Source organism: Spermophilus citellus (assembly GCF_964194105.1).
Source record: "Spermophilus citellus genome assembly, chromosome: 1".
Taxonomy (NCBI): Eukaryota; Metazoa; Chordata; class Mammalia; order Rodentia; family Sciuridae; genus Spermophilus; species Spermophilus citellus.
Window position 1 is genome coordinate 141,272,227 of NC_138182.1, and position 27,315 is coordinate 141,299,541.

Here is a 27,315-nt window from a genome sequence, read left to right on the forward strand (position 1 = left end):
CACAAGGTGGGACCCGTGTACTTTGGGGAAGTAAACCCCAAGCAACTAGGAGGTGGGCACTGGGGAAGCCAAGAAAGGCCCAGACCAATCACAATGCCGGAAGGAGCTGATTGACACGGGGGCTGGACTGTTCCAACAGGGCAGAGACCCAGCGCCGCCCGGACCCTCTGTGGCGGTTATGAGGCTGAGCCCGGTTTGTGTCCCCTTTCCTTTCTTAACTTCCCTTGGGTCCGGACCCTGAGACTCCTCTCCCGCCTTTCCGCACAGTTTGGTACCCAAGGATCCAAATGGCAAAGTTTCTGTTTTTTTTTTAATTTATCATCCTTATTACAACTTTTTTCATTTCCGTGCGCTAAAGAGTACTTGCTGGCTCTTACCATTAGTCAGCACTATTGTTGGGCAACTGTTAGAGGAAAGCCAAAGAAAAGAATAACTGTGTGTATGCAAGGTCCTGTAAAAAGGTCACACGCGAAAGCTATTGAGTTTGAGAATTTGCATTTCCATCCGGTTGCTTCTTGGCAGGTGCTGCTGCAGGTTGGCCCCATGGTCGATTCCTGGATCTTTCAGTGAAGTTTGGGGGGGGTTGTTACTGAAAAAAAAAATGGCAGTTTTTATATTCTCCCATCAAGTTTTGGCCTCCATGCAACATTCTGTGCGTCACCACCATTGTCATTCCGTTTTCTTATTGCTGTGGGTGAGGGAGACTATTACTTCGTGGCGTTATGCTTTTAAAAGGTAACTTGCCAAGTCCTATGCGGACATCCTAAAGATCTTCCCGAAACACTTCACCGGTTAAGGAGCCCCAACCCGCTTCTGTCCGGTCTCGGTATTTTGCTGGGCCCTCTGTTGGTCACCAGGAGTATTTTATGTGGAAATAGCTTTGGTTCCCACGTGCTAGACATGGACACGCCCCGGCCCCGTTGTCTTTCCAAACATCTGACAAGGCGGGAGGGTCACCGGTTAAGTTTTGCCGCAATTTTTTTAAAAATGAAGTAACATGGAGCATACCTGTTGGCACAAAAGTAGAGGAGGCGCTCCAACCCAGCAGCAACCTGGTGCGACCCGGGCGATGCCCACTCGCGTCCTTCCAGGGACCAGACCCGAGTCCGAAACTCACGCGGGGAGGCCCAGGAGCGACATGAAAAGTTCCTTTGGCCAGTAAGGCCGCACTTCCGCATCATTCCGGCTCATTCGGGCATTGAGATCTCCGGGTGCTGGGGTCGGAGTTGGTTGAAATGCAGTCGGGGTCACCCATTCAACAGTCAGACGCTGCGCTGACCCCGGAAACAGGCACCACCGAGTTCTGCAAGCAGAGAGGAAACTGCGCACAGAGACACGCCGCTGAAAGTGTTCTAGAGTTAAAGAAACTCCGAGATAGTGCTAGCCATGCCAAGGAACTTGTGCTTTAATCTGAGGGCAATGGGGAACACCTGAAAATTTTCTTAAAAGGATGGACTAAGAGATTGCAACTTTTTTTTTTCTAGATATTGTTTCATGCATGGTTTGTCTCCTCTGAGAAGTCGTAGGAATATGCAGGTGCAGACACAAAGCCCAGCTTCATGTCCAACATTGTGGAAAGGGACTGTACATCATGGGGCAGAGCCCTATGCTCCCCTATGCCACCTGGACAGAGCCCGGGGAGAGTGACCTCCTGGGTTATCCACGTTGGAAGAGATTGCAACTTTTTTCCCCCAGAAAACTGTAAAACTTATTGATAATTTTAGCAATCAAGGTTGTAATATCAAGAATGCACGCGTGGCTCTAGATTGTCTTCTTTTCAACCCATAATGGCACTTAAATTGCTTCTGGCATTTTAAGGGGTTCTAGATTTGATAGAATTCCATGCTTGGCATCAGAACCATCTCCACCTTGCACTTTTGGCCTCACACAGTTCCTGGAAATCAGCTTCCAGGTCAAGCCCTTGAGGCTCAGATTTCAGATCCTCCTTCGCTTTCTCCCTCTTGACCAGGTGTGATACCCTGACTTTCAGGTGGGGTGGATCCTCTTGTTGAGGTTGTTCATCACTACTGAACTGGGAAACGATAAGCTCAAGCAGATGAGAAAACTCTCTACCTATAGATTTGGATCTCAATATTATTTTTTAACTGATGTTTCACATGACTGAGTCTCAGTTGGCTAAAAAGAATGAAGATACCTGGGGCACTAACTCTCCTGGCGTATGGCTAAGCACAGAAAGCAATGGCATGATGCATGCACAGTGGAGACTTCAGTTTCCTAGATGACTCCCGGAACTGTAAGGCTAATGAGTGCAGATGGGCAAAATTTTACATTTATGGATTGGTAATATAACCCAAGTGGCCTGAATTATGTACATTCCTCCAAAACAATACTTTTTAGCCACATTTGTTGACAAACACAGGTACCAAGGTGTTCTGCAGCATTATCAGAATGCTTGAAAACAAATTTTCATCAATTGGCAAATTTTTAGGTGATATGCATATAATATTAAATGCAGCAGTTTTAAAAATAAGGTGGGTTCTGTCTCCAGTTGTTAGTTGGATTAACAATTGTTAAAATTGAGATTTCTTTTTTTTTTTTAAGAGAGTGAGAGAGGAGAGAGAGAGAATTTTTTTAATATTTATTTTTTAGTTCTTGGCGGACACAACATCTTTGTTGGTATGTGGTGCTGAGGATCGAACCCGGGCCGCACGCATGCCAGGCGAGCGCGCTACCGCTTGAGCCACATCCCCAGCCCAAAAATTGAGATTTCTGTAGGTTAAAATAGATATATAAGTGCATAGGGAAAGTGCTACATTTAAAATAAGAGTCATTAACCTCTAGGGAATCCACTAGATTGGGAGCAATGAAGCTAATGTGAAGGAAGGGGGAATGGATAGTGGGGGAGAAGTTGGCAGGACACCAGATGTCTATTGCTGTCTCCCAGAGGAGGGAAAGCAAGTTGGCATTCTCCTGTGGTAGTTTCCCCACCCAGATTAGAAACCCTTGAGCCCCAGATGCTGGATACTTAGTACTTGGTAAATGTTCCATGAATAACTTACCACTGGGCTGGGGATGTGGCTCTCTCTCTCTCTCCTCTCTCACTCTCTCTTTAAAAAAAAAAAAAAAAAAAAGATATTAAAAAAAAAATTTACCACTAATGAATTGTCTAAAGCAGTGGTTGGAGTAGGGGTGGGGGTCATGGCCACAATTGGGTAGGGGGGCTATTGGCATCTACCAGATAGAGGCCAGGTATGCACAGGAGAGTGACCCCATAACAACAACAAAAAAAAATATCCACCCAAAAAATCAACAGTGCTGTGGCTAAGAAACCCTAGTCAAGTTATCTTAGTCTTCTAAGGGAAAGTCCCTGGCCTCTTTCTGGTCTTTTATCTCCACCACAAAGCAAAATCTGCAAATCCCTGCACAAGGCTACTTCACCTTGCTCTTTCTGCCAGTTCTTCTCAAATCTCAGAGAATGGGGGGGCAGGGGGAAACATGGGCAAGACCTCAGAAGATAGTATGACAGGTAGTGAATGGGAAATATTAGATAAGAAATCGTATGATCAGTTTAACCCAACATAGTAAATCATTCGTGATGGGTGATTAAAAATACTCACTGCAGTATTCTTTGTAGTAGAAAGAGACTGGAAGTAGCTCAAATGTCTGACTACACAGGGCAATTAGAAACAATACTACAATGAGTATATTTGCAGGGGATTCTCATGCAATCATATGGAAAATGAGAGCAGATCTACATGTTCAGTTATAGAATGATCTCCAGAAGATACTAAGAAAGCAAAGTGCAGAATATTAGGGAGAGAATACCTAATAGCATTTGAGTAAAAAGGGGTAGAGGGATGCCATTTTCTATTAAGACATGGGTATTGCTGTAGTTATATGTATACATTCCTGTATGGTTTTGCTGTATATGCATAAGTCACAAGAAACTGTTAAAGATTCCTAACAGGGAGATGAACTTCAGCCAGGACAGGAAAAAGGCTGTTTTCATTCTGTACTCTTTGGTAATGTATAATTTATTTTTAATGTGTCTATTAGTTTTCATAAAAATGTTAATTACAGATTATGAATAACATAAGGAACTACAATAGACAGATTTTGATCTTTAAACAGGATAGAATACTCTACTACCTCTTGTGGGTGGGTACATGAAGGGTCTTGAAAATGAGGCATCAAAGTTGTAATCTGCCTCTTCTGGACTGCTAACCTCTTTTCCTCTTGCTTCTTCCCAAAGATCCAAAGAGAACTTGAAGCTGCACCTGTACTCCCAGCTGCTGGGAAGGCTGAGGCCAGTGCTGCAGCCAACCTCGACCACATAGTGAGAACCTATCTCTTAACTGGGGGGGGGGGGGGGGGAGGAGTGCTCTCAAAGAGAAGTTTACTGGCTTAGAAATTCATGCCTAATTGAATTTCCCCCTCTGGCTTTGACTGTCTGCAAACACGTATCCTCAAACTGTGGGGCACTGACCATGAGCCAGGCTTCTTGCTAGTATTTTTGTCAAGGAAAAAAGCTCATTTAATATTCACAAGCCCCTCTTTTCCATTTCTCAAGTACAGAAACAAATTCAAAGATGTTAACTTGCCCAAGATCACACAACTAGGCCTAGAAGCTACAACTCTGATTTTTTTTTTTTTTAGAGAGAGAGAGAGAGAGAGAGAGAGAGAGAGAGAGAGAGAATTTTTAATATTTACTTTTTAGTTATCGGCAGACACAACATCTTTGTTTGTATGTGGTGCTGAGGATCGAACCCGGGCCGCACGCATGCCAGGCAAGCGCGCTACCACTTGAGCCACATCCCCAGCCCCTACAACTCTGATTTCCAAGTCCATGTTATTTTACCCACTTGTTAATACTGCCCAGAAGGAGGATAAAGCCCTGACTACAAGGACATTGTCTCCTGGGAAACTCCTGAAAGGCTGGGATTATTTTTCCCCCTTAGGCATGGCATCAGGTAATCCTACAGAGACAGATTTCCAAGTGGTTTGAAAGTTACGGAGTCCAAGACAAAGTCCTTTGCACATTTGGCACATATACACCTTTAAGAGTCCTTACTTCCTGTGGCTTAGACAAGGCTAAATAACATTGTGTCAAACACTACTACATGTCAGAGTGCCGGTCTGTTTTTCCATTCATCCTCACAAAAAAACAACTCCAGTTGATAAAGTTTTGATGACTAGCTCAAGATTACATAGCTTGGAAGTGGTGGAACTGGTATTTAGCATCAGGGTTTTTTTTTTTTTTTTTAAGACTTCTCCTGGAGGAAGAAGGGGAGAGGTCTTCCCTCTTTTTTATTTTTTAAGAGAGTAGATGGACACAACACAATGCCTTTATTTTTATGTGGTGCTGAGAATGGAACCTGGGTTGTGCCCGTGCTAGGTGAGTGCTCTACCGCTGAGCCACAATCCCAGACCTCAGCATCAGGTTTTTATCACTATAAATTTGAAGCCCAGTCAGGCACAGTGGCTCACATCTGTAATCCCAAAGACTAAGGAGGCTGAGTCAGGAGGATCGAAAATTTGAGACCAACCTCAGCAACTGGTGAGACCCTGTCTCAAACTACAAAATAAAAAAGGGCTGAAGATGTGGCTCAGTGGTAGAGTGCTATATATATGCTCATTCCATCAAATTTTGAAAAATGATTACTAATATCAAATGTTAGCAAAAGTGCAGGGAGATAATTATTACGGTTAATACATAATGTAAATTGACATGGGCTTTCAGAGAGCAATTCGAAAGCATCTATTAAGTTTTTTGTATGTGTGGTATTGGGGCTCAAAGCCAGGGCTTTGAGCATACTAATCATGTGCTCTACCATTGAACTACACCCCAGCCCTCTGAAAATTTTAAATCCACCTATTGTAGGAAATAGAAATGCTACTTTTTGGTGTTCATTCTGAAGAAACTCTCCCACACATATAGAGAGAACAAAGATAGCATTGTTTGTAATTTTTAAAATAATATAAAACGGAAATAATGTCAACAAGGGAATAGCTAAAATTGCTATATTGTTTATGCAGCAATTGAAAGATTTTTTTAAATTTTTATTGGTTTTATGTTTTATTTTTATTTTCTTTATAGCTTTATTTTATTTATTTTTATGTGGTGCTGAGGATCGAACCCAGGGCCTCCCACACGCTAGGCGAGTGCTCTGCCACTGAGCCACAACTCCAGCCCAGCAATTGAAAGATTAATCTAGTTTAAATATATGCTTAGGGGCTGGGATTGTAGCTCAATGGTACAGCACTTGCCTCTGACATGTGGAGTACTGAGTTCCATCCTCAGCACCACATAAGAATAAAGGTATTGGGGCTGGGGATGTGGCTCAAGCAGTAGCACACTCGCCTGGCAGGCGTGCAGCCCAGGTTCGATCCTCAGCACCACATACAAAGATGTAATGTCCGCCGAAAACTAAAAAATAAATAAATGAATATTTAAAAAAAAAAGAATAAAGGTATTATATCCATCTACAACTAAAAAATAAAAAAGTATGCATATCCATGTTTATGTATATTCATATACCTAGAAAATATATGTAACAACATTATATACAAAACATGAATCTCACCAGGCACGGTGGTTCACACCTATAATCCCAACTACTCAGGAGGTTGTAGAAGGAAAAACACAAGTTTAAGGCCAGTCTGTGTGACTTAGTAAAATAATGTCTTAAAATTGAAGAAAAAAATGTTATAGGAAGCTGTTGTTTTAAACTAAACTACTGCCCTGGGCCCCAACAGACCAGGTTAAAAAAAAAAATGGACCCCCTTGGGCTGGGGATGTGGCTCAAGCGGTAGCGGTAACGTGCTCACCATACGTGCGGCCCGGGTTCGATCCTCAGCACCACATACAAAGATGTTGTGTCTGCTAAAAACTAAAAAATATTAAAATTCTCTCTCTCTCTTTGAAAAAAAAAAATGGACCCACTCAACGCTAAAGTTCCAGTTACCAAGTTTATCTGACCTTCCAGAGAAATCAGGATTTGAGATAATAGCCAAATTTCTTCTATTAGACTGTTTCAATTGTCATGATAATGAGATTCCCTCTGCCTTAATCCTTTCACACACCAAACAAGGTAACCTGAAGCAATCTGGTGTTAACTGACCCATTCTTTTTCATTGCTCTGTTTCCCTGTGCCCATCTTACAGGGAAAGTAACTTTGAAATGACTCATCTGCTTTTTGGTTTTTGTTTGTTTTCTACAGGTCTTTTCTGTCTTTAAAAGCAAACTCTTCTGTTCTCTGCTTATGAGAATACATTGTATTTTTTTAGTTTTATTTTTTAGTTGTAGATGGACATAGTATCTTTATTTTATTTCTATTTTTTTTTTCACGTGGTGTTGGGGATGGAACTCAGTGCCTTACACATATTACACAATCGCTCTACCACTGAGCCAGCCCCCAGAGAGCACATTGTATTTTATGGAACAAAGTGTGGTCTGATTCTAGTGTTGAAAAGATCATTAAACTAAATTATTGTTTGATAATAGAAAAACATCTGAATGTATATACAACAATCTGATAGCAATTGCTATGTCTGTGAAAGAGTGATCGTAAGGGTTTTAAAGGCACTTTTTCTTTATGTGTATTGTTTTATAATTTTTTTTATATTAAAAAACTTTTTATATACTGTACAATTAAAAAAATTGTCATAATCCAAAAAGTAGTTCCTGGGTACTTATTGTGCACTAGTCACAAGGTTGAATGTTTTATGAGTCTTTTTATTTCTCACAACAGTACCAAGTAGATCTAATAATTACCTTTATTTTACAGGGGAAGAAAGAGGTTCACAGAGGTTAACTGCCTGAAATGCTGGAAAATGAATGTGAGCTTGTCTCATTAAACATACCTTTAAAACCCTGAAGTCTAGAGGTCTCTGAAAGAGAATCTAAAAACCAGAGGGCAGCCAATAAAGGTTCTCTGACTCTTGGCTGTGGTGTTGGGAGTTCACTTAAGCAGTGTTGGGGACTGTGGTGCCCAGACAGTGCTTATCTAAAGTGCCCCATGGCAGGCAGTCAGTGGTGTTGTCTCCTGACTTTGCTATTTCTCTTCCTTCTGGGCACCTGGGAGGATTATTATGCTTTCCTGCCCCTTTAAGGATAGGCATAACAGGTCAGGCATAGAGGTTGCACACCTGTAATCCCAGCAACTCCGGGAGACTAATGCCAGGGGATTGCAAGTTCCCGGCCAGCCTCAGAAATTTAGCAAGATCCTGTCTCAAAACAAAAGGATAAAAAGGACTGGGGATATAACTCAGAGATAAAGCACCCCTAGATTCAATCCACGGTAGCAAACAAAGGTATGACTGGACTGGGAATGTGGCTTAGTGGTAAAGTGTGTGAGGCATGGGTTCAATGTTTGAGGCCCTGGGTTCAATCCCCAGCACCATACCACATGAACTCAAACATACACAAATGTAGGCATGACTATGTGCCCTGCTTTGCTAGAAAAATGTGAGTAGAAGGTAGATGTGTCTCTTCTAAGCAGATGGCTTGAGGAACTGGTGACTGATTTGTTGAGATCTTCCCTATCCCAACTATGTCCAGTGTCTTCATCCATGACCTGCTATAACAAAATACCACAAACTGGGTTTTTCGAAATTTATTGTATGCATAAGGGCCTCGATAAGTTGCCAAGGTTGGCCTTAAACTTGCGATCCTCCTGTCTAAGTCTCACTAGTTGCTGGGATTACAGGCATGTGCTGCCATAGCAAAGGCATATATGAATTGTCATTATATTATTAACAGCATTCGATGATTGGAAACAATCTATATGTTTGTTAGTCGGGGCCAGTAACAAAGTATTACTATCAGTAGGAATAAAGATGGGCTTACATTTCTCATATAACAAGTCTAGAAAACAGCTATGGCTGGCATTGGTTCAGTGTCAGACTCAACTGTGATTCTCCTGGCATTTCCTTCATGGTGACAAAATGGTGGTGCCCTTTTACTCTACATATCAGTCACATTACAGTGTTCTAGGCAGGAAAGGCAAAGGAGTGGTGTATGTTTCCTTTATGAGGAATGCAAGAGCTTTCCCAGAATGGGTATGGTGGCATACACTTATAATCCCAGTGACACTGAAGGCTGAGACAGGAGGACTGCAAGTTCAAAGCCAGCCTCAGCCATTTAGCGAGACTTGTTTCAAAATAAAAAAGGATTGGGGATGTGGCTCAGTGGTTAAGCACCCCTGGATTTAATCCCTGGTACCAAAAGAAAAGCTTTCCCAGAATCATTCTAGCAAACTTTTCTTTTTTATCATTGTCCAGAGCCATGTTATGTGGGTACACCTATGGCTGCCTGGGAGGGTGGAAAATCAAGTATTAAGGGATCCCGGCCTCTCTAGCATTAAGAGTAAAGAAATTGGAAATGGGGCTGGGGATAAAGCTCAGTTGGTAGAGTACTTGCCTCCCATGCACAAAGCCCTGGGTTTAATCCAGTGCATCACAAAAAAAAAAAAAAAAAGAAATTGGAAATGGATATTCATTTGTCAACCGATGATTTCTACCATAGGGACTGATGAAACAAATTATAGTACAACTGAATAATAGGACATTCATGGCATTAAAAAATGAGAGGGGACTGTGGCTGTGGCTCAGAGGTAGAGCACTTGCCTTGCATTTGTCAGGCACTGAGTTCAATCCTCAGCACCACATAAAAATAATGTGTCCATCTATAACTAGAAAAATATTAAAAACAAAAAAGAATGAGAGGGATCCATGTGTATTACTAAGTACAATTTCTAAGATTGAGAAAACAGGGTTAAAGTGCAGTGCATGTATTTAGCAGGCCTTTTGTTTCAGATGGGAAGAGCCGAAATGTGGCTCAGTGGTGGAGGTAAGGGTAGAATAGAAGGAAGACTTATTTTTACCTTATACCATCTTGTGCTATTTGAAAAATTTTAAACTGTGTACATTGGAATCCTGCCTGTAATCCTGCACTCAATTCAAGATAAGTTCTAGTAACAGCTGTAGTTTACTTTAAATTTGGGGGTAAATAGATAGAATTTATGTATATGTTCACTGAGGAACTATAATCCTATACATCCTCTTTTTTAATAGATCTTCACCTGTCATCTCCATAATGCTGTGTTCTCATTAAATTGCTCTTTCCTTGGCTGGGGATGTGGCTCAAGCGGTAGCGCGCTCGCCTGGCATGCGTGCGGCCTGGGTTCGATCCTCAGCACCACATACCAACAAAGATGTTGTGTCCGCCGAGAACTAAAAAATAAATATTAAAAATTCTCTCTCTCTCTCTTTAAAAAATAAATAAATAAATAAAAATTGCTCTTTCCTTCTCTCTGCTTAACTTCCCCCTTCTCAGTTCTCTAAGCCATACACTCTAACTTGGGTTGCTTTCCTGGAGCACTACAGCCTTTGAGCTGGATTTCCTTTCTCTGGCCCGCTGCAATCTTGCTATCCCCAACCCCAGTGCAGTCTTTTAAGACCATCCACTTGCCTTTGCTGGACCTAAGGTTGCCAGCATCATTGCTCCCCACCTTCCCCTTTTCCCTTCCTCTCTCCTCCCTCCCTCCCAGCTTTAGGAATTTCTGGCAGGCAGAGAGGGGGTAGAGGATCAAGGGGTATTTTGTCAGTAAAAGCAAACCCAGTACCAGCAAGGTGGGCCTAGCACTTAGGAGAATTCTTAGATTTTTTTGGTGCCTTCCATGTGCAAGCATTGTGCTAAGTGGTTTGCACACATTTATTCCAATAGTACTGCAAAGAGGTTTCTTTGATAGAACAATGTACCCTTGGTTTGCCTGAATGGATCATGGTATATGCCTGGCAAAATTTTCTGTCTCAGAAGGTTTAGATCAAAAATTGTATAATCATCCTAACTATCTCCATTTATAAATGAGGATATTTAGACTTACAGAAGTAAATTACTCAGCCTAAGGTCATACAACTAGTAAATGAAAGGGCTGAGATTCAAACCCTGGTCTGTAAGATTCTGCTCTGTGTGCTTTCCAAAATTCGTAAGCCTTAACCCTCAATGGGACTTTATGTGGAGACAGGACCTGTGAAGAGGTGATAACAGTGAGGTAGTAATATGAGGTCACAATATGAAGGCCCTAAACTGACAGGGATGGTGCCCTATATATAGGAAAGGAAGAGTCACGAGAGCTCTCACTCTCTGCTGTGTGCAGAAGGTGACTGCAAGTCAGGAAAAGAGACCACCACCAGCAACCAGATGGGCTGGTACCTTTATCTTGAACTTCTTAGCCTTTAGAAATGTGAGAAAAGAAATTTCTCAGAATAACTGCCACCTAATCTGTGGTATTTTGTTCTGGAAGCCCTAGCAGATGAAGACAGGCTCCAACATCCATGACTTTCACTCAGCGTGCTACAGCTGGCTTCCTCACCCAGGGCCAGTGCAAGCCAGTGATGAGGGCTGGCTTAGACTTATCTTTCATTTATGTTCCTTGGATTTAGGCCAAGAGTAGATCTGTTAACCTCTTCTTTGAAGTAAGCAACTTGTTGTCTTTCTCTGTATCAGAGTTAATCAGAAACCACTCTGTAATTTGGACAAGGGAAGTTTAAAGATTATAATGGGACTATAGTAATAACAGGTTGGCTAATAAGAGGAAGGAAAGCTCTAAAGAATATAAAAAAAAAAATAGCAGATGTAAGGTGCTGCCATGGCCCAGTTAAGATAGACCATCTAAGGAAGAGTGCCCCCTACACACTCTACACTCTGAAATCCAGACCCTGGTGGAGAGGGCATAGCTGTGGCCCACTCAATGGCAGGGAAGTGACTGTGGTACTGTGCTGGTGGAAATTGCTAGAAAATCACCTTCTAGGCTGGGAAACTATCCTCCAGGATGCTGGAGAAAGCTCTTTGCAGAGAGGGTCTCTCTGGAAGAATTGTGCTATACAAACACATACAGGGGGTACTGGGGAAGCTACCTGCTGCCAGGTACCATCAGTCCCTGTACACAGGAGAGGCTGTCCTCAGAGGTCTGGTATGGGGAAACCACAGAGGAAAATCTTCCTTCAGTGTCTCTCTCAGTACGTATCTGTCTTATTCACTGCAGTGTCCTTGCTTTGTATTCCCTAACACAAGCATATATGAAGTAGGTGACCAGAGACTTACTGAAACAGCTTGATATCCTCCCAGCAGACAAAGGGATAAAAATTTTTAAAGAGTTTAGATCCATTTTTTAGAGTAAGCAAAAAGGATGAATGGGAGCTGAGAGACAATAAATCAATAACCAGTACATTTTCTCAAAAGGTATTAGGGTTATTACAGCTGAGGATGTAGCTCAGTGATAGAGTGCTTGCCTACCATGCATCAGGCCCTGGGTTCAATCCCCAGCATGGCAAAAAATAAAAATAAAAAAGTAAATTAAAAAAAAAAAAAAACTATAGTTTTCCTCAGCCAGATTTCCCAGATCACAGCAAGGAAGGGGACTGAAAAACAGTACATCTTGAAATTAGAGGGTAGTGTATCTAGGATGAGGGTGAGGTGTCTTGAGTTTTTTTTTTTTTTGGTTTTGGTACTGGGGATAAAACCCAGGGATATTTAAACACTGAACTGCATCTCCAGTCCTTTTTAATTTTTAATTTTGAGATAGGGTCTTGCTAAGTTGCTTAGGGCCTCACTAAATTGCTGAGGCTGGCCTTTAACTTGCTATCCTCCTGCCTCAGTTTCCCAAGTCACTGGGATTGCAGGCAAGCATCACCATGCCCTGCAGGTGTCTGAGTTTTTAATAAGCTCTCCAAACAGTTCTGTAGAAGAGAGATCTTTTTTAAAAAACTACTTAGACTGAACCTCTGGCAGGGAATATCAAAGGACAAAGTGACCCTACTGCTGTGCCTAGATGTGTTTGTGTGTGTGTTTGTAGTTCCAGCCCAGCTTATTTCTCTGTAAGTGCCCTAAAGCACTCCTACCTTCATCTGCCTCCACCTCATGGAAGTCCTCCTCATGTCTGTTACTGCATTTCTCCATCTTTCTGAGCATACTTGCCTAGTCTTTATCTCTGCCTGTACATTCTTATCCTCCTGCTTTTGTACATACTGTTCTGCCTTTGTCTCTCTCCCTCCCAATTTGCCCATCTTTGCTCAGTATTACCTTCTTCCAGAGCCTCCCTTCTTTAAGAACATCCCCCACCCAGCTCTTTCTGAATTAAGGACCCTTTCCCTTCTGCTAGGACACAGATCCTTTACACTGCATTATCATCTCGGCCTGCTAGGCTAGGTCTTTACCATCACTGCATCTAGGATGATGGCTGGCACAGTGCTGGCCCCTGGCCGGCTCTCAGTACGTATCTGTCTTATTCCCTGCAGTGTCCTTGCTTTGTGTTCCCTAACACAAGCATATATGAAGTAGGCGACCCAAAAATGGCCAATAATCGATGGAGGCTAGCGCTGCGTCAGTCTCACCCCTTTTTTTCCAAACGTGGCAGATGGCCCAAGATCCTCGCTCGCCGGAAGAAGGCGGCGCCGCAGGCTGACTGCCGGCCTCTCCCAGCCCTCCGGGCAGGGGGGGGCGTGGTTTAGCCCGAGCCCAGCCCAGGGGGCGGAGCCTACCCCGCAGTCGGGCCGGGGAAGGGAGGGGTCTAAACCGAGGCCAGCCTAGGGGCGGGGCCTAGCCGATGGCCGGACCCCCCGAGGGGTGGGGTCTCCCCGCGCGCACTCCCGGAAGCGAAGCCCAGCCCGCCTTCCAGTCCCGGAGAGGCGTTGCCTTTGTCGCCGCTCTCGCCGCAGCCACCGCCGCCGCCACCTCGGACGCAGTCGCTGCCGATTCACTCATGCCGGTAAGTGGCCGCGCACCTCCCGCGGTCCTCGGCCTGCGCCTCTGTGCCCCGCCACTTGACCAGATGTTGCTTTTAAGGGACTCAAGCCGAGACCGGAGCTACTATTGTCCCACTGCTTACCCCTCCCCACTCACCCTTTGGCTTTTGCGACCCTCCAGAAAATAGGATCCGAAGGAAGTTTAGAAGCCAGGCTTCGCGAAGACTCCAGGACTTACCAGCCCAAACCTTCCCTGCATATGTGGGGAAACACACCCGGAGAGTGGGCAGGGAGCCGGAACCGGGACCTAGTTCCTGCGCCTTCCCCCTGGGGATCCCTTGCTATTGGAGCTGAACCGATAGAGCGGTGGGGTGGCGCTGAGCAAATGGGTGGCCCCGGCTGTTTCCTCCTGGACAGCAGTGTTTTTCAGAGGTTCATGTTTTTCTTCTCTTCCCCTGCCCTTTCCGGCCTACTTCCAGGTCATTAAATGAACAGGGTAACACTAAATGTTTTTTACAAAAAGAAAAAAAAAAAAAGCCCAGTAACTTGTTTAAGCTCCTGGCAGGAGTTAGGTAGAACCATGCTTTAAGCCCCTTATCTCAGGTTCCCCTTCTCTCCTGGCCATACCACACCGCCTGGGAAATGCTGGGCAAAAGCTGTCATTCCGGCTTGGATCCCAGCTGCATTCCTGAGATGCTGGTTGGAGTAATGAAGTGTTTAGCAATTTCCTCCAGGGTGCTTAGTTCATAAGTCAGTGACAGGTAGGTACCCAGAGATATCCCACAGTTGTCCTGTGTCTTAGCAGCCTATCTTTTGGGAGTTGACAGGTGAGCCTGAGGTTGCTGAGCAAAGTCTTAAACATATCAGGTATCATTTGGTGTTCTCAGTTACCTTGAGACAAATCCTCACAAAATTTACACAAAGTATGGACAAAGAACCTGATAGAATGAGCCTTTCCAGTTTGGCAAGTACTCCTGTGGCCGAGTTAGAGGAGAACCTTAATCACCCATGAATTGAAAGAGCAGAGGCCCCAGGGTTTTTGTGGAGGCTAGCAGTGAGGGAAAGGTGGGTTGAGGAAAACTGTATTTTGTTTCCACTTCTGGGGATTTTGAGCAGATGGTTGGACTAAGGAGGTCACTTGGCACCATATTCCAAGATGAACAACTGAAGGAAGGAGGGGATTAGTCAAGGATGATGTGATACCTGAGAGGGTTCTTAGCAAAAGTTGATAGCGCAGGGCCTAGAAAATCTGTGCCCTGGCTTGCCACTGAGTGATCTCAAGCAAGTTGCTTCCTCTTTCTATGCCTTGATTTTTTCATTTGTAAAATAGGGGTTAAACTGACTTCACAACTGGGTTTGGTGGTATACCCCAGTAATCCCAGTGTTTTGGAAGTCTGAGGCAGGAGGGTTGTAAGTTCAAGGCCAGCTTTACTAATTTAGCAAGACCCTCAACAACTTAGCAAGATCCGGTCTCAAAATAAAAAAGGACCCGGGGAATGTAGCTCATGTCTTGAGTTTAATCCTTGGTGCAAAAAAAAAAAAGTAAGTTGTGGAATTCTTTAATGGACTCTCAGAACTGGAAGTCCCCTCCTAGAAAAGGAATCTTTTTCACATATTTAGGACATTTTGTCTTTGAAAACCCTGGTGGTTGGGAGTATACTAATATTTGAGTGCCCACTATATGCCAGGCATTGTTCTGAATACTTTACATTCATGACCTTGTTTATTCCTCACAATAGTCCCTCAAGGCAGGTACTACTATTATCTCTTCTTAAAGCTCAGGAAACTGAGGTTGAGCTTAGGCCTGGACTGGTCAGTATCCAAAAGTCAGCTCCTAAATGCTGAGACCCATTTTATTTTTATTTTTATTTATTTATTTTAAGAGAGAGAACTTTTTTTAAATATTTATTTTTTAGTTTTCGGTGGACACACATCTTTATTATATTTTTATGTGGTGCTGAGGTTCGAACCCAGCACCCCGCGCATGCCAGGCAAGCGCGCTACTGCTTGAGCCACATCCCCAGCCCAAAACCCATTTTAAATGGGGGTGAAATCTGCCTATCTACAGTTCTACCCAACTTGTCCTGGACCTACATAAGAGTTGTTATGCCGGGCTTGGTGGCACATGCATTTAATCCCAACAACTTGGGAGGCTGAGGAAGAAGGATGGCAAGTTCAAGATCAGCTTGGGCAATTTAGGGAGACCCTATCTTGAAAAAACTAAAAAAAGGGCTGGTGTTGCAGCTTAGTGGTGGAATACCCTGGGTTTAATTCCACCACACACACAAAAACTTACTTTTTCTTGTGTATTAGATGTCAATGACTATGCTATATATTTTATTTGTGTTTTCCAGTTAATACTAACAGTAGTCCAATAAGGTCAGTTTTTCTTGTTTGTTTGGTATTGGGAATTGAACCCAGGCTACTGAAATGCATCCCCAGCCTTTTTTGGGGTGGGTATTGGGGATTGAACTCAGGGGTACTCAACCACTGAGCAACATCGCCAGCCCTATTTTGAATTTTATTTAGACAGGGTCTCACTGAGTTGCTTAGCACCTCGCTTTTGCTGAGGCTGGCTTTGAACTTGCGATTCTCCTCTCTCAGCCTCCAGAGCTGCTGGAATTATAGGCATGTGCCACCATGCCTGGTGATCCTCAGACTTTTTTAAAGTCATTTTTTTTTTAATTTTAGAGACAAGGTCTTACTAAACTGGCTTTGAACTTGTGATCCTCTGTCTGCATCAGCCTCCTGAGTCACTGCGATTAGAGACATGTACATGCTACAATGCTTGACTAAATTTACTTATTTTTAATTTTTATTTATTTTTTGGTATCAAGTATTGAACCCAGGGGCACATAACCACTGAGGCACATCCCCAGCCATTTTTTTATTTTGAGACAAAGTCTCACTAAGTAGCTAAGGGCCTAGCTAAATTGCTGAGGCTGGCTTTGAACTTGCAATCCTCCTGCCTCAGCCTCCCAAACTGCTGATATTACAGGCATGCACACTGCACCTAGAGAATTTATTTACTTTTTAAAGGACCTGTTTTGTAAGTGACAAAGCAAAAGGCCCTGAAAAGTTGGAACTGCCCAGAGTCAAGCATCTGCTGGTGCAGTGAGTCCTTGACATTTTCCAATAAAGAATGGATTATTTGCCAGGCGTGGTGATGCGCTCCTGTAATCTCAGTGGTTTGGAGGCTGAGTCTGGAGGATCAAGAGTTCAAAGCTAGCCTCAGCAAAAGTGAGGCACTAATTAACTCAGTGAGACCCTATCTCTAAATAAAAATACAAAACAGGGATGGGGATGTGGCTCAGTGGTCAAGTGCCCCTGAGTTCAATCTCTGGTGCAAAAAAATAAAGAATGGATTACTTTATCCATTAAGCTGACTTTCTGTTACCCTCAAATTTAGTTTTGCAATTCAAGGGTGGAACAGTAGAGCACTGAATTGTAATGCTTGCTATCCAGAAGCAAGCCAAAAGCCACCTCCTGTGGCTTCTGACCTTTGCTTTTTGACCTTTGAAAGGAAACCTGCTCCCTGTGGTCAGCAGCAGAAAGCTTCAGATATCTGGTGACTTTAGATCATAGGGCAACAGAAAATTGTGCTTTTTAACAATGTGTTCCCATATTAGAGATTTGAGGTGGGTGGAGGTGCACTTTGCTTTTCTAGAACCAACAAAATTTCCCTGGGTTCATATGCTGACCTCAATGATTATTTACCCAAGACTGGGCACCTTAGTGAAACCTTGGAAACTTCACTTTCCTCTTGAGTAAAATTATTTGAATAGCTCCCTTTCAGGCTAGAAAGATACTGTATAAAGAGAATTGACATATAGTAGGCATTCAAGAGGTTTAGCTCTTATGTTAATCTTGGAAATTCTTAAAAGCTTGAGCTCAGTATACAGCTGCAAACCATGGATGATTTTTGATTTTCTTGGTTATACTGGATCAAGACTCAGCAAACTTTTTCTTAAAGGGCTAGCTAGTATGTACTTTAGGTTTTACAAACAATATGATCTCTGTTACAATGACTGAACTCTGCTGTTTTAGTGCAAAACTAAACAAACAAGTTTGGCTGTGTTCCACAAAAACTTTTATTTGTAAAACCAAATCACAAGCAGGCTGTAGGTTGCCTATCCATGTTCTTGAGTATCATTCAGACTGTAATATGGATAGTGACCTGGGTGTCTTATTAAAATGAGGACTTTGATTTAGGATGTCTGGTGTGGGACATAAGAGTCTGCATTTCTGACAAGCTTTCAGATGATGCTGATCCTGTTGGTCTGAGGACCATACTTTAAACATAAGATTTTGGAATATCCATTATAACCTTTCCAGAACTTGTTGTTGAATAGTCGTGAAACAAACTGAAGGAATCAGAATATGTTTAACTAGAAGAAGAGAAAAACTGACCATTTTCTTTAAAGTAGGTTCCATAGCTTTGGCCTCAGTAAGGGGTAGTGGTGTACTGGTCATGAAGGTAAAAGAATCCAGTTCTGGAAAATCAAGCTGCTTAACTCTTGGAGTCAGTATCCTCTGTAGAGCGTGAGGATGATCTAGATGCAAATATGTTTAGAGACTTTTCCATTTTCCTCAGGTGGGGAGTTTTGCCTCCATGTCTATCCCCAGAAGGTTAATAATGGAGAGTCCCACCCCAGATCCACCCAGCCAGTTGAGGCATTACATTGAAGTTGAGAAAATTGAGTTGGCTAATACCCTTTTGGTATAGAAAAGAAAACTGGAGCCATGTGGGACAGGGATTGCAGGATATATTGCTATATTCAGAATTCCAATTGAGTTACAAATTGAGCATCCCCACAGGTGTGGTGGCCCATGCATGTAATCCTAGTGACTCTGAAGGCTGGGATACAAGGATTGCAAGTTTGAGGCCAGCTTCAGCTACTTAATGTGGCCCTAAACAATTTAGTGAGACCCTGTCTCATAATGAAAAATTAAAAGAGCTGGGGATGTAACTGAGTGGTAAAGCACTCCTAGGTTCAACCCCCAATACCAAAACAAAACAAAACAACCAAAAAACCAAGTTGAGCAAACCTTGTCAGAAAATCTGAAGTCCAAAATACTCCAAAACCCAAAATTTTTGAGTGATGATATGATGCCACAAGTGGAAAATTCCACACCTGAGTTTATGTGATAGGTCACAGTCAAAACACAGTCTAAAAATATTGCATAAGATTATATTCAGCCTATGTGTACAAGATATAATGACATGTAAATAGATTTTGTGTTTAGACTTGTGTTCATCCCCAAGATATTATGTGAATGCAAATATTCCAGAATCTGAAAAAATCAGAAATCTAAAACACTCGGGTCCCAAGCATTTCAGATACTTGACCTGTAGTAGATTTGAAATATTTTGATTTGCGTCATGAAAAAGGTAAACGTTGGTTTTGTTTATTTGTTTGCTAAGCTGGAGATCCAACCCAGGGCCTTGAGTATGCTATGTAAGTGTTTTACCACTGAGCTACATCCCAACCCTAGACATTGTTTTATTTTGGTGCTGGAGATTGAACCCAGGGGCACTTAACCATTGAGGCACATCCCCAGCCTGTTTTTTATTTTTTATTCTGAGTCAGGGACTTGCTAAGTTGCTTAGGGCCTCACTAAATTGCTGAGGCTGGCTTTAAACTTTAGATCTTCCTGCCTCAGTCTCCTGAGCCACTGGGATTCTAGGCACACACCACCGTGACCAACCTAGATGATGTTTTTTGAAGGGAAAGAGAAGAGAGAAATGGAAGGAATTATTTATAATAATTTAATAATTAACTTTTTTTTTTTTTTTTACATAAAGGAACCCAGTACTGGGCTCTAATCTCTAGATTACTAATGGATTAGTTATCTACTGCTCTTTTTTATTTATCCCCAAACATGTTTTGGGTAGTTATGTGGTTTTAAGAGTCAGGAATCTGGGAGCAGCTTAGGTTCAAGTGCAAGGTCTCTCATGAAAGTGCATTGAAGATGTTGTCTGAGGCAGCAGTCATCTGAAGGCTCGACTGGTGCTGAAGAATCTACTTCCAGGATGGTGCACTCACTTTGTAGCTAGAGGATTCAGTTTCTCACCTTGTAGACCTGTATTTGCTTGAGTGCCCTTATAATGTGACAACTAGCTTTTTCTAGAATGAGTAATCCCAGAAACAGCAGGGCAGAAGCTACAGTGTCTTTTTATGACATTGTGATAGGCTCAGAAGTCACATAATATTGCTTCAGCCATATTCTATTTGACACACAGTCCAACCCAAGATGTTGTGAAATGGGACTGCTCAAGGGGATAAATACCAGGAGACAGTGAAGATTGAGGCCATTTTGGATGTTAGCTACCATGATTAAAATCCTCTGTTCATCCCATGCACTTACCTGGAGAGAACTGTTATCTGTGTTTGGAAACCAAGCCATAGAGGAGTTAGATAACTTACTTCTGGCCATAGAACTAGAAGTGTCAAAGCTAGTATCTGAAGCCAGAACTGTCTGATTCCAGATGTTCTCATTTCTAGAGATTTTAAAATAAGTAAGTGTTGGTATAAATAATCCTTATCTGAAAGCAAAGGACCCAGAAGTTGTCACCCAGCCATGTCAGTCATCCATTTACTCAACAAAATGCATTAAGCACCTGCCCTGTGCCAGGTACTGTTTCAGGTATTGTGATTGCAACAGTGTGAACAAAACTCCTATCTCCTGAGAACCTGCCTTTCGACATTGATCACCACCTATCAGTATCACCTGGAATGCTCAGTAGACATAACAGATGTCCCAGCCAGGCCTTCTGATTAGAACCTGTGGTTCTTGTAAACTCCCAGTTGATTCAAATACAGAAAACAATTTTCTGTGGCATAAATGGGCCCATTACTGAGTACGGGGGCACATCCATGCCAGAGTTCTTGATGATCTGAGACAAAGTCCAAGGCTAATTAATTGAAGGTAGAACTGTGAAAAAAAATTTTTTTTTTAAAACTAGCTTTCCAGGTGATCCTATTCATGTGTACCAGACCCTGCTAGAGGATTTATGGGGAATATTTCATTTAGTACAACCTGTGACGTGTAGAAACCCTTATTCCACTTTACAGTTGGAGAGACTGGGCCTCAGAAACAGGCTCCCAAGGAGCCCCATACCACCCAGGCCTTGCCCAGCCTCTGCACTCTGTTGGGCCCTGAGTAGCCTGCCTGCTGTTACAGAGTGTAGGTCCCTGCAGGGCTTGACTCATTGTCTCCCTTTGTTTCAGAAGCACGAGTTCTCTGTGGACATGACCTGTGGAGGATGCGCTGAAGCTGTCTCCCGAGTCCTCAACAAGCTGGGCGGTGAGTGAGTCGCCGTGAGTTGAAGGTGGGATGGAGGGACACAACTGAGGTCATGTTTGGATGCACACTGATGGAGCAGGAGAGGCTTTAGTTTAAGCTGATGATAACAGTAAAACAAAATATATTGGGTACTTCTCATTTACTGAGTATTTCACTTAATAGCTTCTGTGGATCTCATCATTGAATCCTTTCTACAGCCATTTCCTGTAACTTTTTTGATTGTCTCCATTTGAAGTAGGAGGGAACTGAAGTTCAGAGAAGCTCAGTAACTTGGCTGGAATCAGAAACAGTGTCAGAGCTGGGATTTTGCCCCACAGTCCAGCTCTAGAGCCCTGGCATTGCTGGTTAATATGTTGGTGATCTCCATTGTGACAAGTTTTGCTGTATGACACATTTCAGTGTCATTTTCCATTAACACTTTTAAAAGGTAACAAGTTTAGAAATTAATTTTGAACCTGTCATGTATAGAACTCTTAATGAATCTCCTTTGAACATGCTTAGAAAATCATTATTCTCCTTTAGCACCCCACTTCACAGCTGGGGAAACTGAGGTCCAAAGAAGGTTGAGAGCTGGCCCTAAGGTTCAATGAGGCAGTGACCAAGTTGCCATCAGAGTTCTGGTAATCTCGGGCTCAGCCAGTCTTCTAAGATTTTCTTTTTTCATCTTAATTAATTAATTTGTTGATTTATCTATCTATTTTGCAGTACTAGGAATTGAACCAGGGCTGCTCTACCACTGAGCTGTATCTCCAACCCCCTTCCTCCTTTTTTGAGATAGGATCTCACTATGTGCCAAAGCTGGCCTTGAACTTGCAATTCTCCTACCTTAGCCTCTCAGTAGCTGAAATTATAAGTGTATACCACAGTGCCAGGCTAGAATTTTATTTTTTAAAACCCTAAATAATGATAATAGTCAATTTTCCAGTTGCTTCCACATGGATGTGATCTCATTAGCAGTCCTCTGAGTTGTACTTTCCCTTAGTGGAATGGTGGTGTTGATACCAGTGCCAGGAGGGGAAGTCCAGAGGTCCCAGAGCAAGTTAGTGGCTGGCTTCAAGCTCTGTAACCTGGGATCCTAATCTGAAAAAATCCAAAACAGTGAAAAGAACCTGGCTGGGGATTTGCCGCATGACTATTAGCTCTTCTCCCTGGGGCCTGGGTGTCCCTGCTATATTATGGAACTCGCCCTTTTGTTTAATTTAAATAACAAGTATGTGGCTCAGGGACCGTGCCTGTTTTAGGTTGTCCAATACTACATATGGTCCTTACCTGTCATTGGATGGTCTGACCTCAAATCGTCAGCCTCCTGTCTTAGGTTGGTACCATTGTAATTGGATCTTACCCGTCTTTGACTACCGGCCCAACATACTCAACCACACTTGTGGATAACGACCATAGTGGTTTTTATACAAACACCATAGTCTGCTACAAGCAGAAGGGGAGGATACAAAATGCCACCAAGCCAATTGATGGCTCCAAGTAAGAAGCCCTTGGAAAAATTGTATCACAGATGACACCGTCAGCAAAGATACCCTGGTACTACCACAATTCGTTGCATCAACAGATAGTCCACAATGCATATAAGTGACACATAGTCCAGGTAAATCACAGTCCAGGTAAGTTCAAAGCTCAATAGATTAATTAAATCACAGTCCAGGTAAGTTCAAAGCTCAATAGATTAATTAAATCACAGTCCAGGTAAGTTCACAGTCCAGGTAATGTCCACGCTATGGAAAGACTGTGTAGCTGTTTTAAAAAGAAAAAAAAAGAAGAATGAGGAACTGGGGGTATAGCTCAGTGGTAGAGTACATACTTAGTGTGCTCAAGGCCTTAGGTTTGAATTCCCAGCACCACATTTTTTTGGGACCAGGGATTGAACTTGGGGTGCTCTACCACTGAACCACATCCCCACCCCTATTTTGTATTTTATTTAGAGAGAGGGTCTCACTGAGTTGCCTAGTGCCTCATTGTTGCCGAGGCTGGCTTTGAACTCGAAATCCTCTCACCTCAGCCTCCCGAGCTGCTGGAATTACAGGTGTGCGCCACCATACCAGCCTCCACCACATTTTAAGCAATTAATTAAAGGTCTGGGGATATAACTCAGTTGGTAGAGTGCTTGCCTTGCATGCACAAGGCCCTGGGTTCGATGCCCAGCACATACACACACACACAAAAAGATAAAAAAATTAGAATGAAGCCAGGTGCAGTGGTGCATGCCTGTAATCCCAGCAGCTCAGGAAGCTGAGGCAAGAGGATCATAAGTTTAAAGCCAGCCTTAGCAACTTAGTGATACCCTGTTTCAAAATAAAAATAAGATAAAAAGAGCAAGGCTTGTAATTCAGTGGTAAGGTGCCCCTGGTACTCCCAAAAATGGGAAAAAGGAAAGAAAGAAAGAAGAAATAACTAACTAAATAAAATATCTATATTTACATTTTTTATTTTAAAAAAAGTCTTAAGCCCTTGTCTAGAGCAGGGATTGAAAAGTACAGACTGTGGCTCAAATCTATCCCCCTTCCTGTTTTGCAGTGAAGAATGTTATTAAGTTTTTAAAGTACAGTCAAGTACATAGACAAGAATATGTAAGTCTACATGTGGCCCACAATACCTAAGACATTTATATCTCTGCCCCTGTACAGTAAAGGTTTGCCTGTCCCTGGTCTTGAGTAATAATTCAGGAACCTAAACTCTTTCTTGCTGTAACTGGGAGTGTCTTCCTTTCCCCACACCCGTTTCCTCTTCCTGCAGGGGTTGATTTTAACATTGATCTGCCGAACAAGAAGGTTTGCATTGAATCTGAGCACAGCATGGACACTCTGCTGGCGACACTGAATAAAACGGGAAAGGCTGTTTCCTACCTCGGCCCCAAGTAACACAGGCTGACAGTGTGGAGTGAAGAGGGCAGGTGAGTAAGGTTCCAGCACTTGTTGAACAGACCTGCTTCTCACACTCTGGTCAGGGGTAATACAAGTTGAACATACCTTATTCAAAATGACTGGTATCAGAATTGTTTCAGAATTCAAAGTTTTCCGGTTTTAGAATATTTGCATAGGCTTTATTTTAGTATTTCTAATCAGGAAAATCTGAGATCCGAAACCTTTTTGAGAATCATGTTGGCACTCAAAAAATTTCCTATTCTGGAGCATTTTGGAACTCAGATTTTCAGATTAGGAATGCTCAACCTATACCTTGGCCTTAGAGCTTGCACGGGGCAGGAGAGTGCCCTGGTTTATTTTTAACCCACTGTCTACTTTCTTTGGAGTAGTTCCATATATTTCGTTTTTGTCTAATACAATTTACAAGTTTTGGGGATTCCCCACAGCCCCTTATGAATAGGCAGATTTCTTTATTAGCACCCTTTTAGGATTTAAGGAGTATATTTCATGGTCAGCAGGGTTCAAGTTTGGAGTGCATGACCCTGAGTCTTTTGCTTTGATAAAATGGCTGTCCCTTCAGAGTTGCCACCTGTGCTAACCTGGGCATTGTGCTCCTGAGTGCACTCACCTATTGAATTAATTCAGACTGTGCCTTTCTCTGCTGTCAGCTTCCTGAGCATGACCTTTGCCCAGACTGGTGCAAAAAGAGTAGCTCATCTAAGCTGGATCTTCCCTTTGGTTTTACATAACTCAGGGAGGCAGTAAGTGGCACTATTGCAGCTCTCTTCACTCTGAAACCAGGGCAGCCTTTGCTCATCAATCTAACATTCCTTCCCATTGTGCCCAGCCAGTCTTAGCAGAGTACTCCTGGCTGTCACTGACCATGTAGTGCATTTGATATATGAAAAACAATGGCTCCCTGATATGGTTCAGTGTCCTCACTGTAATTGAGAAAAATGAGCCCTGGAGAAGGAATTTACTCAACCAGAGCCTTGCAGATGAGTGACAAAGGCAGAAAAGTCCAGTATCCTGAATCAGAGTTCTATAATGACTGTTATGGTAACATTAACCCTCCAAATAGGTCCAGGGAGAGCTTCCCAGGCAGAGACCAGCTACTATCAACTGGCAATTCGTGAGGGCCCCCTGTGAGTGCAGTCTACTTCCTTCCTAAAGGTGAACATTTGGAACCTAAGGCATGTTCCATTTATATAGTGACCTCACACACAAGTCAAGAGATTTCAGATGCATCCATTTTCCTTATGTCGTTTCTATCCATGTTCATACAACCCATGTTCAGGAATGAGTACAGGATGAATAGTCAGGAGTCTGACATTCAAATTCCAGCTCTGCCCTCATATTTAACACTGACTTTGGGAACTTTTTTTTTTTCCCCAGTACTAGGGATTGAACCCAGGGGTGCTTTATCAGTGAGCTACATACTCAATCCTTTGTATTTTATATTTTGAGAAAGGGTCTTGTTAAGTTGCTGAGGCTGGCTTTGAGCTTATAATCCTCCTGCCTCCTCAGCTTCCTATGTAGCTGGGATTGCAAGCATGCACCACCACGCCTGGCTGACTTTTTGAACTTTGTATATACTTGACATTGGGTACTACTATCTGTAAAATGGGGCTAAAGCCTCCACCCTGCTTTTCTGCCTTGCAGGTTACTGTGCAATCCCTCTATGAAGGACTTCTATATAGGAGTAAAACACTAGCAGTTTCCCCATTCTGAGAAACACTGTTCTCACAGTTCCTTTATCTCTAGGCGCTTTTGGGGAGAATGAAGGGGGTGTTCAGGACTCTTCCATGTCTCCCAAAAGCCCTGAATCATATTGGGCCTCCAAGTAAGATTGTATTTGCTCTATGTGCTCTGTGACATGAAGAAATGGAGGAAAGGTTGGGGGGAACCTCTTTCTCTTTCTGAGCTGTCTGTATACATGGGGAAGCTCAACACAGACACCTTGGATTGAAAACCTGGCATGGGCATGCAAGCATTTTTGACTAAAAAAGTAGTGCCTGCTATTTATAAATCATGTGTAGATTAATGTGAGTTTTTCTCCTAGTAGCTTTTTTTAATTGAAGTAAAATTGACATGATATATAATTAACCATTTTAAAGTGTGCCATTCAGTGCATTTTTTTTCTCCTTTTACAATCTACAACCATTTCCTCTATCTAGTTTCAAAACTTTTTATTATCCTAGAACACCCTAGGAATTACACAATATGTGACCTTTTTGGGGTCTGGTGTCTATCAACTTGGTGTAATATTTTGAAGATTCATCCAAGTTGTATCTGTACTTCATTATTTTCTTGCCAAATAATTCTCAATTTTTATTTATTTTAGCTTCTTGTTGTTATAGGAGGCTTCCAACATTTATAAGTAGTGTTAAAAAAAGTGAATCCCAAGTACCCATCACCCAGGTCCAACAGTTATCAGATCTCTGCCATCGCTGTTTTATCTGCGCTCCCACCTGTTATTTCAAAGTGAATTCTAATCATCACATAATTTCATCTCTATATAGCTCAGTAACCATGTGTAGTATGGAAAAGCTTCCAAAGATTCAGATGTATAGCCAGGCGCATTGGCGCACTACTGTAATCCCCCAGCGGCTTGGGAGGTTGAGGCAGGAGGATAGTGACGTTCAAAGCCAACCTCAGCAAAAGCGAGGTACTAAGCAACTCAGTGAGACACTGTTAATACAAAACAGGGCTGGGGATGTGGCTCAGTGGTTGAGTGCCCCTGAGTTCAATCCCCAGAACCTACCCCCAGCCACCCGCCCCAGAAAGATTCAGATGCACAATATTCAGTAAGAATCACTGAACAGACAGTCTTTACCTCATACACACAAGGGACGTCCATCTTTGACATCAGTTTTAAGAGTCTCTCCAGTGATTGATTTGAGGCCAGATTTGGTAACCACAGAGATAGAATGTTCATTGGTTACAAAGTCACCTAGATTGTCTGGTTCTTGGTAGATAATTTGCTTGTGCTTCAGTTTTATTGCCTTTCTATCATAAACCAAAACAGGACAGGAAACTGGGGATCCCAGCAGCCTTGATAGTTCCCCAGAAGAGAGTCAGCAAGGTTAGTGAGTTCTGGCCAACCCAGGTATAACGGACTTGGTGGGTCCAGTGTGCAGGGCTGGATATGGGAATTCTAGATGTGCTCTGCAGCCTGGTTTCCCACCTCACCCCGAAATGCTACCTCTTAGTGCAACTGTTACTGCTTTTGCAATGTTGCTATGTCCACAGTAGATGGCACCTTTGTTCCACCTAACTTTCAGCTCTCCTAGGACGCTGATGTGGCTTCTACATGGACCTGGGATTTGGCAGTCCTGCTCACTGAAGGAGTTCCTGCAGAGACCCTCATTTGCCCTGCTTCTTCCTGCCTTCCCTGCAATAAAGTCATGCTGCTTTTGTTGGAGAA

The 27,315-nt window shown here is 42.8% G+C and overlaps 1 protein-coding gene and 1 long non-coding RNA gene across 5 annotated transcripts; one reads left to right on the forward strand and one right to left on the reverse strand.

Moving 5' to 3' along the window:
* Positions 1–196: 196 nt before the first annotated feature.
* LOC308642719 lies at positions 197–14,359 on the reverse strand. 3 transcript variants are annotated; one of them, XR_014020622.1, is made up of 3 exons: positions 13,865–14,359; positions 3,021–3,068; positions 197–1,321 (listed from the first exon to the last, which is right to left on the reverse strand). It is a non-coding gene; the product is annotated as an uncharacterized lncRNA (long non-coding RNA). The 3 variants fall into 3 exon arrangements; XR_014020623.1 differs by having other exon boundaries at positions 197–1,352; XR_014020624.1 differs by having other exon boundaries at positions 197–1,352; positions 3,021–3,066; positions 13,861–14,359.
* On the forward strand, positions 13,542–27,315 carry ATOX1 (antioxidant 1 copper chaperone). Of its 2 annotated transcripts, none has more exons than XM_081281910.1 (4): positions 13,542–13,730; positions 20,940–21,015; positions 23,761–23,917; positions 27,173–27,315. In XM_081281910.1, exons 1-3 carry the CDS (start codon positions 13,569–13,571, stop codon positions 23,883–23,885), a joined length of 363 nt encoding a protein of 120 aa, XP_081138036.1. In that variant the 5' UTR covers positions 13,542–13,568; the 3' UTR covers positions 23,886–23,917; positions 27,173–27,315. The 2 variants fall into 2 exon arrangements, with proteins under 2 accessions (XP_081138036.1, XP_081138035.1); XM_081281909.1 differs by having other exon boundaries at positions 13,552–13,730; positions 27,182–27,315.

Bases quoted from the DNA above. Each gene is read 5' to 3' on its own strand.
- ATOX1 (XM_081281910.1), top strand. From the start codon at position 13,569: ATGGCCGGACCCCCCGAGGGGTGGGGTCTCCCCGCGCGCACTCCCGGA. The intron at 13,731-20,939 runs GTAAGTGGCCGC...CCTTTGTTTCAG, and splicing joins CTGCCGATTCACTCATGCCG to AAGCACGAGTTCTCTGTGGA. The intron at 21,016-23,760 runs GTGAGTGAGTCG...CTCTTCCTGCAG, and splicing joins AGTCCTCAACAAGCTGGGCG to GGGTTGATTTTAACATTGAT.